Consider the following 20619-nt stretch of genomic DNA (forward strand, 5'->3'; position numbering starts at 1 on the left):
GCATCTGTGAAGTGTCACAGATGAAGGCTGTGCACAGGTGACTTTGCCCGGATAACTGAGACCCAGAGAATTGACATGCTTTCCCCAGCTGGTGGACAAAGCTACAACTTGAATCTCATTGTGTAACTTCCAGCTGAAAATGTATACAATATTTTTTCAATTATTTGCATTAGCAAGACTTTCTAAATAAAAATGCAGTATGGGTGCACCCATGATTGACCATCAAAAAAGCAAGATTGACTTTTTTGATCCTTGATTTCTTTTTGGTAGACAGCATATCCCTCCGTCACACAATTTACATGATTGAGGTCAGCTTATCTGTTTAGCATTTTGGATATCTAAGGAAACTGAACTGATGGAAAAGGTTCTGGAAAAATAAGATGAAAATTATCATTTTGTATGTGGGAACATTCAATGGACAGTTAACAATTATAATACTATGGGTACAATGAAGCTGATGATAAACATTTAATGTTTGATACCTCAAGCTTTCATTACCTTTAATCATCTTTTTTTTTTTTCACTTCTTTCTTCTCTTTCATTTAGGCTTCCAGTTTTATTAGGATCCATAAAGTCATAAAAGTCTTAAACTTCACAATGAAAACTAAAGATCTGCAGCTTTCTGATGTCTTCTTGAAAGCACTTAACCATCTGCCTCTAGAATACAACTCTGCTCTATACAGCCGGATCTTTGATGACTTCGGGACTCACTATTTCACCTCTGGCTCCCTGGGAGGCGTGTACGACCTCCTCTATCAGTTTAGCAAGGAGGAACTAAAGAACTCAGGTTCGATTTCTTCAACACTTATTTTTAACTGATAAGATACTGTGTATTGTATTTTTCTCTTACTCTATCCTTTCAGTTCTTTATTGACTTTATTTTGACCGTGCTTTATTTCCAAAATGATATGTAGAACAACGAAAATGTACGTACTCAAGAAAATAAAAATAGAAAATTCAGGCCAAACGAAGAAGGAGAAATAAATAGGCTTAACCTCCTTGGGCATCAGATTTGTCCCAGAATTTCCTGACATTTAAGAACATCATAAACTGCCTGCTGCTGCTGCTAAGTCGCTTCAGTCGTGTCCGACTCTGTGCAACCCCATAGACGGCAGCCCATGAGGCTCCCCCATCCCTGGGATTCTCCGGGCAAGAACACTGGAGTGGGTTGCCATTTCCTTCTCCAGTGCATGAAAGTGAAAAGTGAAAGTGAAGTCGCTGAATCTTATCCAACGCTTAGCGACCCCATGGACTGCGGCCCATCAGGCTCCTCCGTCCGTGGGATTTTGCCTAGTAGTGGTAAACTAAAGAGAGATAGATACATGCTATCACCTAGGAAAACAAAATTGTCTTGGAACTAAACTCTAAAAAATAATTTACTTATAGAAATTTTATAAAATTGTAATTACAACAAATCCACTGACACTTTTTTTTTTTTGCTACATGGCTTGTGGAATTTCAGTTCCCCCAACAGAGATTGAACCTGGGCCCCTAGGCAATGAAAGCACTGAGTCCTAAAGACTGGACCTAGTCTTTTTCTTTTAATGCTTTTAACTAAAAGCCAAGGACAAAAGATGAAAAGCAATTAATAACTTGACAAGGGACTAAGTTAATATGAGCCAGACAGGCCCCTACTGGTGGCGAAACTTGAAACCAGATGGGAGGCACTTTTCTTTGAGGAAAAGTTGCAATTTTATATCTAGGGATATAATCTGTGATATTTTCTGCTTACATATAAAATAATAATATAAATCTTGGTTTAAAAAATAACTTTTGATTTCTTAACTATTATCTTGCTGCTGCTGCTGCTGCTGCTGCTAAGTCATTTCAGTCGTGTCCGACTCTGTGCGACCCCAGAGACGGCAGCACACCAGGCTCCCCCGTCCCTGGGATTCTCCAGTCAAGAACACTGGAGTGGGTTGCCATTTCCTTCTCCAGTGCATGAAAGTGAAAAGGGAAAGTGAAGTCCCTCAGTCACCAATATTCATTTCTATTAGAGCTTAAGTACCTTTTTATAAATTTGTTTTCAGGCTTCAGTGTGAAATGACACAGCATCCTTGTGATGCTTCTATCTTTAAAACATGATTAGGAGCTATGTAATAACCAGAATCCAAGTGTCCAATTCTCCTAAATAAATCAGAATTCTTGATCATTTGACTCTTCTACAAAAGAAATCAGGAATTTATTTTAAAAGACACCAAGCCAACCCTGGGGTCAGTAGAATTTCAGTCCCTCTATTCTTATATCTCATAATGGCAAATAGTTATATTTAACGTGGGTTCCCTGAGTCTTTCCTAACTTTAAATGAGCAGATGTCCATCATGATCTGCTTTTTAAGAGAGGAGATAGGATGTATGTCTTTGAAAAGGATTTTCAGTAAGAAGGTCTTCAAAATTTTTTGCCTGACAGAGTTCACTGAAATCCCAGAGATTTACACTGCAATGGGCTTTCCACATTGCCTCTTACATTTCATTACAGTTATCCTTTCTACTGGAGTAATGTTTGCTCGCTGAATTGGATGTCTTTGCCATTGAGAACAGCATCAACCTTAAAGCTGAGCAAAAATGATTGGGGGAAGTCTCTGGCCCTTGTCTTGGTCTCGTCTCAGCCTAGGGACGAAATTATTCTGGTCACTGATGCTGTAGCCCAGAGAATAATTTCTCCCTCGATAAGCTATACTCATCATGCATTTACAGCAAAGCTGCTCAAGGCTTAGAGTTCAGGTCAGTTCAAGAACTATGTGAATCTTTAATCAACTATCCAGGATTTTAATAGTTGAAGCCCCATAACTAAAATGAAGAGTGATGAGCTGTACTTTCTTCCTGAAACACTCTCACTTTCCATCTCTTTCTCTTTAAATAAAGGTAGAGACTTTAGACACACAGATATACATAATAAGAGAAAGAGAGTCTGAGGTGTCATATAAAACTGGAAACATATAACCATATACACCTATGTACACATACAAACACTACACATATATATATAACATTTACATATATGTATATAAGACATTCCCATATTTTATATGTAATATATAATCTTATAGTCATGAAATATGTGCATATATATGTGTGTATATATATATATACTTCTCTGAGTCACAATAATAATATTGGCACTTAATTTTAACTGTGGTTTAAGATGAAACACACTTAGAAAAAAATCTCATTAAAATGGAATTCTCCAGTGGATGTGCTTTTCTGTCTTTGCCCACTCTCATAGGGATGAATGTTTTTGCCACTCTCATATGTTTCATCTCATGTGGATGAATCCATATTTCGGCCTCCTCCCTTTTCCCCTTTTTAGTTCTTTTCCCCTTACTCCGTTTGCCACAATGTAGAGCTAGAGTTTAGGCTTAGTTTTATTTGCTTTATTCAATAAGAGTTATATCCCTAGTCATTAATTAAAAAAAAAAAAATGACTCGAATACCTCAGAGTACTTTCTCTAGTGCAAGAAGAATAAAACAAAATTAAATTGCTTTTTATTTGCATCTCTTGATGTATTCCTCTCTTCTGCAGTGTTCCATGGTCAATTTAAAACCTTGAATAAAAAGTTGACCTTGCTCCAGTGTGCAAGGTAAAAAGAACTTCAGGGACACAGAGAAAACAGTAAACAATTAAAATATCATGTTATACAACATGGTAATTTTAAATTTCTTTTGCTGGGAAGTCATGTTCTGCTCTGATTGAAAAATAAAAACTATTCACCCCACTGTTTATCAGTATGACATTTTTGATTGACACTGTTGATCTTTGCCCAGTCAGAGTAGCTGAAGACATTTCCAGAATACTCATTCCTGTGCCACATCAAACTCAGGTTTGAGACTGCAAATGCTTCAGCATCAAGCAACTCCTTTGTCAGTGTGGATAGGGTCAGACGTAAGCTACAGGGCATCTTGTGGGGAAGAAAAGGCTGGTACAGAAATTCACTGATAAAGCCTTGACATTTTCAACACCGTGTGACCAATACCACGGCTCACAAGAGAGATTCGTCATTCAAATCTTGAAGGATTCCCCTGTAACCATCAGAAACTGAAATTAACGAGGTTTATAGTTCATTAATTATGCTATAGTTAATAAATTGGTCACATGCAATTTAATTTTCACTTATAAGTCATAGAAGCTAGGGACTTGCCCGGCGGTCCAGTGGTTAAGACTCTGCCTGCCAATGCAGAGGATATAAGTTTGATCTCTGGTCAGGGAGTTAAGATCCTACATGCCTCAAGGCCAGAAAATCAAACCAAAACAAAAAACCCAGAAGCAACATTCTAACAAATTCAATAAAGACTTTAAAAATGGTACACTTCAAAAAATCATTTAAAATAAATCATAGAAATCTAATGAAAGAATAAGAAAGGGTTAGGGGACCATTAAATTCCTCACACGGCCCAAACACTTGACTGACCCATTTATAAGAACAATGCCACCAGAAGAAGAATGAGTCATATTTATTCAGCCTAATCCAAACAGCCATCTTTTTTGTTAGAAATTAAAATGCCAGGTACACACGAGGGCCTCAAACCAAGACTTTTTTTACTCCCAATCTTTGATTTATCTCTTTGAATGTGTCAAACTATTGAAAGAACTACAAAGTAGGAAGCCTCATCCGCTTCTACTCAGCTTCATTCCTTGGTGAGCCGCACACTCAGGTTTATATTCTAGCATCACACACTCACGTGGTGCCTCTGGCTCTGATAACACTCTTCCCTGCCTCTTGTAACCTGCAACCCTAAGAATCAGTATTTGATAAACTACTTTGCTTTAAGGTGCTTAATAGTTCACCTAACAGCTCTATCTCTTATGTACTTGTATTTTGCAAGGCAATTTTAAACTAAACAGCAAAAAAATTGGATTCTAATTTTGGTGTTTCACGTACCAGGTCAGGTGACTTGGGAAGCTGTTTAAAAAAAAAAAAGGAAACAGTTCTCAAACTACCCCAGAGAGGCAATACCAAGTCAGCCTCCAAACAGCCAGACCTGTTTCCCTGCCTCTGTCCCACTCAATCCCTGACATCCTCCACCAATTTTTGAAGTCCTTAAGAATAATGGGGAACACGTGTACACCCGTGGCGGATGCATGTTGATGTATGGCAAAACCAATACAATATTGTAAAGTAATAATAATAATAATAAATAAATAAATAATAAAAAATTTAAAAAAAAAGAATAATGGACCAGCATTAGGGCAAGAAAGACTGATTCAGATACCAAAATCCTCAACAAATGAGAAAGTTTGGCAAAAGATCAGGACAATGAGGACCAAAGGTATTAGAACTGGATACTCTGAGTCTTGGAGCATGAGGGTTTTTACAAGACTTATACAACTGTGGTGTGTCATCCTGTGCAAGCAGTCCTGGGAAACTAGGAAGGTATCAAGCCCCGCTCCCACTCCTAAAGAGCCTAGGAACCAGGCAGCATCAACTTCCCTTGAAAACAACAGGGAAAACGTATCAAGTATGGGCTTGAATTAAGATAAACAGAAAGAGTGAACAGTCCCGGAGGACACTGAAGAGTTCATGAGTCAGGAAGTCAGTTTCTGAGACAAAACCAAAGGGTTTTGGAGATAGAGTGAACAGCCAAGTCAGGGAGAGGAAGCTTAGATGAGTACGGGAATGAGTGTTCAGAGAAGGAGAGGTGACCAACGAGATTTACACTTGAGGTGGTGAACAGAGGAAGAAGTGAAGCGGACTCAGTCCCCACAGGATCAGCTGTGGCCCTCAAAGAACAGTGCCCCTGACGATGGGGCACCAAACAGAGCAGGTGTTCATCTCCTGATTTGCTGTACAGGGGCAGTGGCCAACAGCGTGGTCAAGCTTAGAGGTTTACTGTGTGCAGGCAACACGGAGAGGCCAACATGATCCCCACAGGGAGGATGGCAGGGACTCATAAATGCTTCTGCTCTTCAGGATGTCCCATGGCCTGTGAAGAACCGCCTTTGTAGTAAAAGCCTTAATCATTCGAGCTCACGGGAAGCAGAGGAGCTGGATGCTGGTACAGAGTACCTGTACCTTCCCGAGTGCTCAGAGTCTCATGCTCTTCTCTGAATTCTCCAGGGTGCATTCTCAAGGTTTTTTTCTTGTCCTTTATTTCCCAGGTTTAACAAAGGAAGAAGCCAAAAACTGCATCCGGATTGAAACAAAGAAACGCTTCCTTTTTGTTAAAAAAACAAAAGTGGAACACCGGTGCACCACTAACAAACTGTCAGAGAAATACGAAGGTAACAGCACTCTCCTAGCAGTTACCTAGTGGGTTCCGACTGGCCATAACTTAAGCACCATATCGCACTTGGCTGTAACTGCACTGCTTTTCTATTTCATTCGTTTCATTTATCTGCCTCAGAGTCCTGTGTGTGGTATGGAGGGAGCAAATCAAATATTGGTGCTACTCAAAACGGGACAGGGTTAGTATTTTCTTTATCTCCTATTTAGGTTGTCTGAATGCACATTTATTGATTCTTCCTATGGGCCAAACCCAGTACTAGACGTAAAGTAAGGACAGACATGAACTAGGTCTTCCATTCAAGGAGTTTACAAAGTAAGGATATATAGAGACAACCATTAAAAATACAGAAGATGTAGTACACCCATACAATGAAATACTGCTCAGCCATAAAAAAGAGTGAAATAATGCCATTTGCATCAACATGGATGGACCTAGAGATTATCATACTAAGTGAAGTCAGACAAAGACAAATAACATATGATATCATTTATATGTGGAATCTAAACTAAGATACAAATGGACTTATTTACAAAACAGAAACAGACTCATGGACATAGAAAACAAACTGATGATTATCAAATGGGAAGTGGAGGTAGGGATAAATTAGGAGTTTTGGACTAGAAGATATAAACTAGTCTATGTGTACATGTGTGCCTAGCCACTCCGTTGTATCTGACTCTTTGTGACTCAATTGACTGTAGCTCGTCTGTCCAACAGGCGCCTCTGCCCTTGGGATTCTCCAGGCAAGAATACTGGAGTGGCTTACCATTTTCTCCTCCAAGAGATCTTCCCAACTTAGGGATCGAACCTGGGTCTCCTGCATTTCAGGTGGACTCTTTATCATCTGAGCCACCAGGAAAGACCTAAACTACTATAGATAAAATAGCTAAACAACAAGGTCCTACTGCACAGCACAAGAAACTACATTCCATATCTTATACTAAACCATAATGGAAAAAACTATGAAAAAATATATATATACATTTACATATGTGTGTTCAGTTGTGTCTGATTCTTTGCAACCCCATGGACTGTAGCCCACCAGGCTCCTTTGTCCATGGAATTTTCTAGGCAAAAATACTGGAGTGGGTTGCCATTTCCTACTCCAATATTTACATATATATATATTTAATATATATATAAAACAATAATTTTGTTGTACACTAGAAACTAGCACAAAATTGTATATCAACTATATTTCAATTAAAAAAAAAAAAAAAGACTGGTAAGTTCTAAGAAGGGGGATTCCCAGATGGCTCAGTGGTAAAGAATCTGCCTGCCAATGCAAGAGACACAGGTTTGATCCCTCGGTCAGGAACCTCCTATGGAGAAGGAAATGACAACCCACTCCAGAATTCTTGCCTGGGAAACCTATGGACAGAGGAGCCTAGAAGGCTACAGTCCATGAGGTCGCAACGAGTCAGACGCATGCACGGAAGCTCTAAAAGTAATACATTAAAAACGCTCAGACAACCAAGTGAGAAACCTGAGTGCTACCTTTGATTTCTCCCTCCCTCTTTCTTGCCTCTACAAGCAGTAAGCAGTCATTCCTCCTTCTTAATATTTCTCCCAGTTCTCCCCAGTTCCTCATTTCCATGCACATGCCTTCCATTCATCATTTCCAACTTGGATTACCACAGAGGTCTCCCAACTGGTCCCTTTGCCTCTGGTCTTGCCTTATGCTACACATTTTCTGTGAGAGGAATATTCTCCAAGGTAAATCTTATCATGAAACACTCAGGACTTAAACATGTCATGGCTTCACATAGCCTTGAAGATAAGTTCCTGCCTCACTTTCTGCCTAGCTAAGTTTCTGCCTCTCTTTCCTAAATAAGTCATGCTCTCGACTGTGCCTTGTCATTATAAATAACTCCTTCTCTGTGTAAAATTCTCTCATTCCCTTATTTTTTCTGACTGATGACTACTTCTGCTCAGAACAAAGGGAATCACAGAAACTCCCAAAATATGAAGCTTATATTGTCACTGGGGGACAGCCAAGGTCACCCAGTATTATAAGTAGCCAAGCTACTTATAATAATAAGTAGATAGTTTTAAGTATCAGAGGCTATTGATGGTTTACATGTGGATGCCCATGTTGAGTATAAGCAAAATGAGAGCTGATTTGATAACTACACATTTGTATTACAGCCAAAAAAAGAGCAGTACGCAATCAACCTTGTAATGTAAACCAGAGAATATACAGATTCTATACCAGTTTGTCTTGCAATAGAATAACTTAATAAGAATGAGAATTCAATAAATCAAAAGCTCAGAGTTTGAAAATATTAAGTATAAGAATTAACTGAAAAGGAAGATTTCAAAACTAAGGTACAAGGACACAAATATTGAAAAGAATCACCATTATAGTTATAAATAGACACTGCAAATTCAAGATATAATTGTCTGAAAGTAAAATTAATAAAACAAAGATCTAAAGTAATTCATAATAAATGCAGAAAAATTCAGATATTAACCATTATTAAAGAATATCTAATGGAAATAAAATGACAAATATAATTTAATATATGGGAATTAGTGTTCCTGAAATAGTGAGCCCAAGAAATGAAAGAGAAAAACTATTTTAATAAATAGTAAATATATGAACATGTCCCTGAAAGAAAGGATGAAATTTGTCTTGATTAATTGTATCAGAAATATGGTTCAAATATGCAATTTCAAGGCAAATTCTAGCTAATTAACTAAATTCAAAGATTTTTAAAATGAATTCAAGTACCTTAGCTGAAAAAATAATTTCCCTGTAGAACAACAACAAAATCTGGCTGGCGTCAGACTTATTCACAAAATGCAATGCTAAGACAAGAGAGGAATGTTCACAAACTTCTAAAACAGAAAAGAAAATGTGTTCATATGTAAACATAACAGAAAGATATCTCAAAACCTGAGAGCATTCTGGAAATGTTCATTCTTGAGTACTCAATGAATAAAAACTACTCAACTGTAAAATCCATCCAACATAGAGATGAGAAAATGTCCAAAATGAACTCGTAACAGGAAGACACTGCAAAACCAGAGACTATTGCAGTAGAATCCAAACCAAATAATCAACCCAACCATCCATCCTACCCAGCTTACACATCCCTAATATTCCTGAATTGTGTCAACTCTCCAACCCAAGTTTTTAGTGCCTGGTTTATAGAACATTGTCAACTAACATTGATCAATCACAATGACAATTTGCCTAAAAACAAAGACGTATTTATGTTGTTTACTAAAAGCACACTTAAGAATATAGATATGTCTATTTCTAACCCTGAGCTAGTTTCAAAAGATAGTCTATATAGAATAGAATTTTTCATTATCTTGCTCATCATAGCTGTCATTGAGTCTCTTAGTCAAGTTTAACTCTTCTGTCACCCCATGGACTACAGCCCACCAGGTTCCTCTGTCTATGGGGTTTTCCAGGCAAGAATACTTGAGTGGGTTGCCATTTCTTTCTCCAGGGGATCTTTCCAACCCAGGAGTCGAACCCAACTATCCTGCCTTGCAGTGTACTCTTCACCTCTGAACCACTAGGAAACCCCTGGTTCTGATATCATACCATAGTGATAATACTTCATAAATCTGCTTGAAACTTTTGATATGTTTTGAGGCAGCTTTGGTGTCAAACTCATGTTGTGACAATGAGAAGCTTGCATAAGAAAGAGAAATATCTATTCTTCCTTCTAGCTGTTTTGCTTATGTTTGCACTATAGGTATCATCTTCAGTCTGAATTTTCTTTCTGGAATCTTTTTAAGCCATTTATTCACTTGTAAGCATTCTGTTCATAGTACTTAATAGAATAATAAATAGACTTAACTCTAGTTCTTTCTTTAAGATTCCAAGCTTATCATGTATAACTCTTACCATAGTGTCATTCCACTTATGACATATATGATATCAATCTAGCAAGTCAGAATCACTGTCAATAGGTATTTGATATATTGGCAAACAATGATTTCTCTCATATTTCACAAGAAAAATAAATGCAAAAAAAAAAAAAAAACACCTTCTAAAATGTTCTTCCTATATCCCTCTTAAGCAGCTCACTTTGAAAAAGACCATAGTTTTTCCATAGAGAGAGTATTTCATCCATTGTTTTAATCATCCTAGTCTCCCTCACTGCAGAATTTCTAAATAGGGGCATGGCTGAACTTTACTGAAACTCCAGAACAGACATCAAATCAATGCCATTAACTATTACCCATATCACTAACCTCTTTACCATTTCATTTTCTCATTACAATTTCTTATCACCCAGCTGGGCTTCCCAGGTGGTGTAGTGGTAAAAATCCACATGCCAATGCAAGAGCCTCAGGAAATGAGCCTCAGGTTTGATCCCTGGGTCAGGAAGATCCCCTCGAGAAGGAAATGGCAACCCACTCCAGTATTCTTGACTGGAAACTTCTATCAACAGAGGAGCCTGGCAGGCTAGAGTCCATGGGGTCGCAGAGTCAGACACAACTGAGCACGCACACACACTCATATTAAAGACACTATTAGTTAATAGGAATTGTCCTGAAAATGTATGTAAAAGATCTTTGCTATATACAGTAAATGCATTATCTCTAAAGCAACATTGTGCCAACTCCTATGTTTAATTTTTCCCTTTGGTTAGTTGTACTTTTACTCCTATCTTTAAGCTTAAAAGCATTCTATCACCTTTTTCTGTAATTGTAGTCAATTATGGCATGGTGGTCCCCTGAATGGGTGTCAGAAACCATGTGATTTATGTTATTCTGGGGCCCAAGACATATGCTTATATAAGTCAAAAGTGGGAGGTTTGGCATCAAAGAGCAGGAGGCAGAGTCCTTAGGCCTTGGATTAAGTCTGTATCCCACCCCTTCTCTCTCCTTAGTAACCACGTGTTCCAGGCCAAATTACTTCTGGCTTCAAAGTCCATGTTTATTATAACACCTACTTCTCAGGATTGTTTTGAGAATTACATGAATAATGAGAGTAGAGTGCCCGACATACACGAGTTGCTTAATAAATGGTAGCTGTTAGCACTATGGTTATCATTTCTATTATTAAACTCCCTCTAGGGACAGGAGGTGTGTTCCAGAGCTTTCACTTAGCTGACTTAATGGAGCTACAAGGTTCTGCCATCTGCTCCTTTTTCCTGTGCAAATAGGCTTTACTTTCAAGTTTGAATTTGCAATAAAATTAAACAAGTCATTTTCCTGAAATACCTTGCAGGTTCCTTTATGCAGGGATCAGAGAAATCCATATCGCTGGTTCAAGGTGGGAGGAGTGCGTATGCGGCGGCTTTGGCTTGGGAGAAAGGGAGCTCGGTTCCGGAAGAGAGGGTATTTTCTGACTGGTTAGAATCAGTGAAGGAAAATCCTTCTGTGATCGACTTTGCGGTAAGATTGAAAAGCATTATGGGTAAGAGCTAAAACTGTTGTCTGGCAGCCCAAACTATGTATCACACAATTCCTTTTCCATTTTCTTCTCAGATGATAAAAGAAATGTGTTTCTTTGGTGTGCATGCACAATATACCTTTTTAAAAAACATTGAATTACACATCTCTTGTTTTTGCTGTTCGAACAAGCATTCTGTAGTTAAGCATTTAGAATTCATAGCATACATAAAATACCAAAAGAGGAAATTTGGTGCATAAAACTGCCTAAACTTGCCTAGAGTAGGGCTCTTTATCTTCCCATGTATATAATACATTTGATTTCTGTATTTTTCTTGCAATTCTTTAGTTGATGAGCACTCCTAAATCTTCATTTATAGCTCTGTGGGATATATGAGATTTTAGATCCATTTGAAATTCTGTTTCTATCACCATTGATTAAATTTACCAGTCTTATATTTGTTGTAATTACATTAAAGGGTGTTTTTTATTATGTCTGAAATACTTTGTCCACAAATCAGTCATATGCCACTTAAGCCAGTTTTGCCTGGAATATAAGCACATTTTTTAAAGCCACTGAAGGAGCTATTCTGCTCATTTCATTCAAATGAAAATAAAGGAATTCAATCATCATGAAAGTAGGATGATTTACATGCAGTGTGAAGATATTTGGAATTCTACAGGTTATGGTAGGAAAATGTGGTCCAGACATCCATCTGGGCGCTTGTGAGTCATACACTGCATAGAGAGTCATTCCTCTGGGGTTTTAAAATGTTGATGAGCCTTGATTTTTGTGTTAGCCCCCATATTTGTTATTGTAATTCTTCTATTAATTCTACCAGCAAGTTCATTTCTTTGTGTTCTCTCTCCACATTTTTTCACCTGGTTCACCAAAAGCCAATAGTATTGTCCCTGGAAAAACAAAGAACACAGACTTCACTCTTCCCAGATCTTTGTGCTTGAGTCAAACTTGTTGATGTTTCACCAAAACATTCCTGAGCTGCCTGACTCTTAGTCACTTATCTCCAGACGTTGATGCTTAATAAGTAAGATTCTCATAAGTGACACCTCATCTGAGGCTTCCTCCATAGTAGAAGCGCAGGGAAAGTAAACTCTAAGTACATTACACTTGCTGTACTTTAAGGACAGTGGAAGCCAGCTAATCTTGAAGACTGCTGCTCTACCCAGGATAGAAGGGAAGAAGCTCCCTGCCCTCCCCTTCCCTCATGGAGAGGGCTTTTCTCTACTGGTTCAATAGACAGATATGCCGTATTCTACAATAATCTCTTTGAAGCATACGATTGCCCAGGTCTTGCCTCTGATTCCATGAGAACTGGGTGGTGATGTCAACATGTGCCAAAGAGGTAACTCTGACTAGAGCTTCCCCCTCCCATCTGCTCTTAGCTTGCTCCCATCACGGACCTGGTCAGAAACATCCCCTGTGCAGTGACAAGACGGAACAACCTCAGGAGAGCTTTTCAAGAGTATGCAGCCAAGTTTGACCCTTGCCAGTGTGCTCGATGCCCTAACAATGGCCGCCCCGTGCTCTCAGGGACCGAATGTCTGTGTGTTTGCCAGAGCGGCACCTATGGCGAGAACTGTGAGAGACGGTCCCCGGATTACAAATCTAGTAAGTGTCAGTAACTTACTAGGGGGCAGGAAGCTTTCCCCTCCCCAAGGTATTCTGCGTTGGTTGATGAAAACAGCAAAACAAACAAAACTTGTCCTTGCAATTTCCACCTTATGCAAATTCACAAGGAAATTAGGCCTGGAGAAAATTAGACTCAAAAGTCAAACAGTTTGATGTCAATCTCAGCTGTAACCTATCAGCTGTGTGACCTTGGAAAAGCCACCAAACCTCTCTGTGCCTCAATCTGTTTTCCATAAAATGTGGATAAGGCCACTATACACTCGAAAGCTATATATGTGTGTTTATGTAGTTGGGCTTCCCAGGTGGTGCTAGTGGTAAAGAACCCAGCTGGCAATGCAGGAGACATAAGAGAAGTAGGTTTGATCCTTGAGTCAGAAAAATCCCCTGGAGAAGGAAATGGCACCCCACTCCAGTATTCTTGCCTGGAGAATCCCATGGACAGAGGAGCCTGATGGGCTACAGTCCATCAGGTCACACAGAATCAGACACAACTGAAGTGACTAAACAACAACAACATATGAATATGAAATAAACAGCACAATGCCTATAACATAAGGTAAATAAAATTTAAAAACATACTATAAAGTAAACTATATGATACTGATGTTATGAGTCTCTTATGCATTATAATGTAGAATAAGGATGGCTTGTAATAAGGGACAAATTAAGCCACAATCAAAATTTTCATACTGGACTAAGATATATTCATAGCTACCTCTAATCCTCTTTAGAAAGAGGATGTGTCATGGGAGTAAGAATATAGTCTCTTACCTTTAGAAATGTATTTTAATATATATATATTAGATAGATATATATACTTTTCAGAAGATGTTAATATGTATACATTGCTGCTAAGTCACTTCAGTCGTGTCCAACTCTGTGCGATCCCATAGACGGCAGCCCACCAGGCTCCCCCGTCCCTGAGATTCTCCAGGCAAGAACACTGGAGTGGGTTGCCATTTCCTTCTCCAATGCGTGAAAGTGAAAAGTGAAAGTGAAGTCGCTCAGTAGTGTCCGACCCTCAGCGACCCCATGGACTACAGCCTACCAGGCTCCTCCGTCCATGGGATTTTCCAGGCAAGAGTACTGGAGTGGGGTGCCACTGCCTTCTCCATGTATACATAGATGTATGCATATATGTACTGTGTGACACATTGCTGATAGTTGAAAATTATTCAGAGCTGTTGCCATTTTATTCTCCCTGTGGGAACAGGAAAGTAAAAACAGATGATGTATCAGCCACTTTACACAGAGAATTTCTTCTAATCCTGACAACAAGTCTATGATATGCTGCAAAGGATCCCCCAGCTAAAATGCAAGGCAACCAAGTTGGCCTGGCTTCAAAGCCCCAGTTCTCTGGGCTGCACTGAGATCGGTGGGTGGATGTCCCTGTCTTCCAGATGCTGTGGACGGGAACTGGGGCTGCTGGTCCTCCTGGAGCTCGTGTGATGCTACTTATAGGAGATCGAGAACTCGCGAATGCAACAACCCTGCCCCTCAGCAAGGAGGAAAACGCTGTGAGGGGGAGAGGCGGCAAGAGGAGCACTGCACGTTCTCCATAATGCAGAACGAGTAAGGATGGGAAGACGGGCACCGGAGAGAGTGGGCAGCCCCCATCCCCGCTGCTAGAGACTTGCAATATTTATTTTCTTATTGCTAAGTGAAGAAATACTTAGAATTTTACCTATTCCAACATATCAGTGAGGTGTTAGATATGCTACTACCCTTTTTCCTCTCTAATATTTTCTCTCTTTTTTATCTGTTTTATATATATATATATATATATAGGCTTCCCAGGTGGTGCTAGTGGCAAAGAACCCACCTGCCAATGCAGGAGACATAAGAGACACAGGTTCTATCTCTGGGTCAGGAAGATTCCCTGGAGGAGGTCATGGCAACCCACCCCAGTATTCTTGCCTGGGAAATCCCATGAACAGAGGAACATGATGGGCTACAGTCCATGGGGTTGCAAAGAGTCAGACACAATTAAAGCAACTTAGCATGCTCTAAAGTATATATATACACACACATACATACATAATGTGTATATATATATATATGCATCCATATATGTATATACATAGACATTTAAGTATGTGTACATATTTATTTTATTGTGCACGTCTTTTTTTTTCCCTTCTAGTGGACAACCATGCATCAGTGATGATGAGGACATGAAAGAAACTGATCTCCCTGAATTAGAATCAGATTCAGGGTGTCCTCAACCAGCCCCTCCAGAAAATGGATTTATTCGGGTAAGCATCCTGACCTTCACTTTAGGTTTGGAATCCTAAAAGGAGAACTTAGGAAGCATGCATTTTCTTTTATGTGGAGTTATTTTTTTCTTAGTTTAATAACCTATTGACTTAAAAGGTAAAAAAGGTAATATACTTCCCCTCTTGAATTCCCTGAAGACGTCCTCATACCTAGCTGTTAGACCAAAGGATGGCAGGGTCTTTTGTGCTCCTTGGCACTAACTCGTGTGCTGATGACATATTTATGTGAGTGGAGAATGGATTGGATGACTTCTCTGCTGCTGCTGCTGCTAAGTTGCTTCAGTCGTGTCCGACTCTGTGTGACCCCATAGACGGCACCCCACCAGGCTCCCCCGTCCCTGGGATTCTCAAGGCAAGAATACTGGAGTGGGTTACCATTACCTTCCCCGGATGACTTCTCTAAGAGTCTACAAATAAGATCTGACTGTTTATTTCTGAATCTGAACAAACTAGCCCCCTATCTAAGGCACATTATCAGGGAAACAAACTAGTTTGACTATAACATAGGCAGTGTTGAGCCTATAATGATTTATTAGGCTAAATACCTATAGAACTCTTAAGCAATCAAAGTTTTATTACCTTTTATCTTTTTTCTTTAAACCACTGTATGTTTCTATGATTAAAAATAATTTTTTTGTTAGACAGTTCTGTGACTTTAGATATAAATTTTCAGGAGATACATAATACTTAAATTGATCACAGGAGACATGTGCCTTAATCAATTTTACATTTTTAAAAGAAATTTTACCTTTCTTAAACCCAATAAAGCCTTTAATCTGTTTCCAACTGTGTCATATTTATGATTAAAGAGCAATAACCTTCGATTGTCCAAAGCCAGCAAATAAATAGCCACAGAACAGTGTCTGCACTAATATATCTTCCCTGTTCATTCATCTTCTGTTCATGTATAAGGTGCTAGGCCTAGAGGTGTGAAGGGGGAGAAATATTTTGGAGTGGAGTAATGTCTTTGGCCACCTAATGTGAAGAGCTGAATCATGAGAAAAGACCCTGATGCTGGAAAAGATTGAAGGCAGGAGGAGGAGAGGATGGCATCACCACCTCGATGGACATGAGTTTGAGCAAGTTCCAGGAGCTGGTGATGGACAGGGAAGCCTGGCGTGCTGCAGTCCACGGGGTCACAAAGAGTTGGACATGACTGAGTGACTGAACTGAACTGAACGTTTATTAGTCCTTACTGGAGAACCAGAGATTCTCAAACTCCAAAGTCTTGAGCAAGGCCCAGAAACTTCCATAACAAGCAAGATCTCGTGTAATACTGGTGCTGCTAGTTGGGGGAGCCACACTTGGGGAACAAATCCTTTAGGACAGGGATCAGCAAACTATACCCAAGGGCCAAATCTAGTCTGCCCTCTGTTTTTCTTTTTCTTTTCTTTTTCAGTATTTATTTAGTCATGTTTGGCTGTGCTGAGTCTTTGTTGCTGCTCCATTTTTTTCTCTAGTTGCAGCAAGCAGGGCTTACCCTTCCTTCTCATTGCCATGGTGTCTCTTGTTGAGCCACAAGCTCTAGAGTGAGCAGGTTTCAGTAGTTGTGGCTTCCAGGCTTTAGAGCTCAGGCTCAATAGCTGTGGTGCACAGGCTTAGTTGCTCCAAGGCATGTGGGATCTTCCTGGACCAGGGGTCGAAACGTGTCCCTTGCATTGGCAGGTGGATTCTTTACCACTGAGCCACCAGAGAGGCCCTTTTCTTCCTTTTTCAAGTGAAGTTTTTTGGAACACAACTACATTCCTTTGTTTACATAATGACTATGACTTTTTTGTGCAACAGTGGCAGAAGGTGACAGACGCTACCTGGCCTGTCGTTGACTCTCAAGGCCCCTTACAGAAATAGTTTGCCAATCCTTGCCCTTTCCAACATTATCCTCAAAATTACACTTTGTCACATCCAGATTTCTAAATAATTTTTAATCTGTTTGCGTCAGTTGCTTACATAAAGTGTTAAAATGATTGACGTTCTAATTTTAAAAACACACAAAAGGTTTAAACAGTGATTCATTATTCTAATGACTGTTCACAAAATTAGAATATGTGTTTCCATTTCTACGAATAAGTTCACTCCTTGTTTCAATTTACTCTTTATTAAAGGCCTAATTCCTACCTAACAATAGTTTTTGCTCAAAAGTAAGACAATTTTGACTTTCCTAATGAGCACCTTCTAGAATTCCAAGTAGCAAAATGCCCCTTTTATGGAGTCAAAGGCAGATACGCCTCATTCCAGGCTACACAATCGTGCCACTGCACGTGAAGGTATCTGTTTAGTGACCAAAGGCACTTACCCCAGAGGCGAGTGACAGCAACTCTGGGTAAGGCCCTTGCTAAGTCGGTCTAGCAGGTGTGTTGACCAAAGCTTGATGGCTGCAGCATATACTTATAGGTAATAGCTTCATAAGAGAAATGAAGCAGAAGCTTGTGACAATAACTTATTTCAGAATGATTGTGAGGGAAAATGTGCAGCCTTTGAATAAAATACCCAGATCATTAATACTAGTCATCATGCCATTCCCCTTGGAAACACAGCCATATCTGTAATAACCAATGATGGGATACTCTTTTTGTATTCAGAAAATTAATCATCTTCTGGGAGACAAGTTGAATCACATGGCCACGTAGTAACAAAGGTTGATAATTGAACTTTCACGTCCCTCAAAATTCCCATCTTCAGTTCTCAGAGAATAACTTCCTAGTCAGTCCTTTGTACTTGCCTCCCATTCAGTAAGGAGAGACCGTTACATTACTGTCTTCCTAAAAAGGAGAGTGGTTTTCATTTTATTCAGCATAGTTATCAAGCCCTGTGTAAGGCTCAGATGATAAAGAATCTGCTTCCAATGCAGGAGACCAGGGTTTGATCCCTGGGTCAGGAAGATATCCTGGAGAAAGGAATGGCAACTTACACCAGTATTCTTGCCTGGAGAATCCCATAGACAGAGGGGCTTGGCGGGCTAGACTCCATGGCGTTGCAAAGAATCGGTCTCAACTGAGTGACTGACACATGAAGATTTGTGAGGCAGAGATCTGGTAGAAGAAATACCACTCAGGCATAGGTGTGGGGCTGATAAATGTGATAAACATAAAATAGAGCTTATACAAGCTTAAGCCTAGGGATGGGGCTGATAAATGTGATCAACATAAAATAGAACTTTGTGCAAGTTTCTCTCCAAAACCGAAAGGATGATACATGTGATGAAACTGGTAAATGAAAGAGATTTCCCACACAGGAAATTCTACTTGAGCTGGGTCTCGGGACAATGGAAGAGACAAGATGTTGAGGATAGAGGAAACAACTAATAAAGATATGGAGGCATGAAAGAGACTATTATGTGCAAAGAATGGTAGATGCCTTGATGCTTTTGTTTTCCTAGAGCATAGGTTCTATGGGAGGAAATGGCAAGAGGTGAGGATGGGGAAGTGGGTTAAGTTTCATATTCCAGGTTAAGAATATAAAACCCACATTATCTTAAAATCTTTTCATGAACTCCCACATGCCAATAATTGCACTTTATTTATACATTAACTGGGAAAATATGCAATGCCCAATAGGTTATTAGGAACACTTTCAAATGATTTGTAGTCAATTTGTTACCATAGCAATTGCATATATTTGCTACATATGTAGAATACATTACTTATTCAATTTATAGCCACTACAGGATAGTATATAGTTTTCTTATTCTTGCAATAGTAAGCCAACACATATACAGAGGGGAGTAAGTTATTAAGTAAATATATATATATATATATATATAGTAATCAATTTAAAGTAGCAATATGGAAGAAGGATTAGAAGAGGGACTAGTTAGTTGTTAGATAGGTAGATAGTTGTGGTGAGTGAAGTTGCTCAGTCGTGTCCGACTCTTTGCGACCCTGTGGACTGTAGCCCACCAGGCTCCTCTGTCCATGGGATTCTCCAGGCAAGAATACTGGAGTGGTTTGCCATTTCCTTCTCCAGGGGATCTCCCTGATCCAGGGATCGAGTTGAAGAGATAACATGTACTGTGAGCAAAGGCAGTGATGATGGCAAAGGAAAGGAGTGAACTTTGAGAGATATTTGAAAGTATAAATTTAGCAGACTCTGAGTAGATACAGGAATGAAGGAAAAGAAAAGATCTAGGAGAGCCCTGAGGTGTTTGAAGATACCATTCATCACATTAGTAATGCGCTGATTTTGGTTTTAATTCTAGAATGAAAAGAAACAGTACTCAGTTGGAGAAGAAGTTGAAATTTTATGCTTTACTGGATTCAAAGCTGTTGGATACCAGTACTTCAGATGCTTACCAGACAGGAGCTGGAGGCAAGGAGACGTGGAATGCCAACGTGAGAACTGGGCAGACCCTCTATGTGACTCTGCTAAAGAATGAACGTGCCCAAAATAAATAAAGCAAAGTCACACCCTTAGATTAGTACATTTTACCATTTTTCAGTAACTCTGGTGAAAAGATTTACTGAAACAGAAAATAGGATTCGTCTGCTAAAGTTAGATTTCAAACTGTCTTCATATTTTAGTTCTCGCCCCTGCGTGTTAGCCGGACTGTGAGGCTTGTGCTTAAAAAGAAATTGGGGAATTTTGCTAACTGCATCCAACCACCGACATCAGCCTGGCCCAGTGTACCAAGAGATGCAAGCTTGGTACAGGGAAATGATGCTTAACTTGGTCCCAGGGAAATGATGCTTAACTCTTATGTGTCAGAGAGAGCATATCATGTGAAATGCGGTTTTCTCCTTGGAGCACATTGGCATGCTTTGCTGGAAAAGAGAGCAAGGGTCTGTAGGCTCCACACATACCCATGCTTCATCAGAGGCAAAATGTGATTCAAACAAGGTTCAGATGGGGACTCCAAAGAGTTATTATTGAATACCATGACACAAAGTTGAAATCAGTATCAATTAGAACATTCTGCCTCTGTGTCACCCATAGTACAGCCACCTGCTTTTGGGAAAACTCACTGGGGAGAAGAGTGAAAAAGATTATTTCTTGAAAATGTCCCAGTGATGTAGTGAAAGTTACGAGTATCTGAAATCGTTTCCGTAGCAAGTTCTTCCATTAATGGAACTAAAGGCAGTTTCTCGGTGGAAGCCCAGGATCCTCAACCCCC

The 20619-nt window shown here is 39.5% G+C and overlaps 1 protein-coding gene across 2 annotated transcripts in view; it reads left to right on the plus strand.

The window, feature by feature from the left end:
• C6 (complement C6) overlaps positions 1-20619 on the plus strand; it is a 77192-nt gene that overhangs the window by 34528 nt on the left and 22045 nt on the right. For both annotated transcript variants that reach the window (XM_006076392.4, XM_006076394.4), the window contains exons 8-14: positions 547-787; positions 6097-6219; positions 11422-11588; positions 12990-13215; positions 14637-14808; positions 15380-15491; positions 19708-19840. In XM_006076392.4, the coding sequence (XP_006076454.4) occupies positions 547-787; positions 6097-6219; positions 11422-11588; positions 12990-13215; positions 14637-14808; positions 15380-15491; positions 19708-19840 (1174 nt within the window). The remainder of the gene's footprint in view (positions 1-546; positions 788-6096; positions 6220-11421; positions 11589-12989; positions 13216-14636; positions 14809-15379; positions 15492-19707; positions 19841-20619) is intronic.

Source organism: Bubalus bubalis, chromosome 19 (genome assembly GCF_019923935.1).
Source record: "Bubalus bubalis isolate 160015118507 breed Murrah chromosome 19, NDDB_SH_1, whole genome shotgun sequence".
NCBI lineage: Eukaryota > Metazoa > Chordata > Mammalia > Artiodactyla > Bovidae > Bubalus > Bubalus bubalis.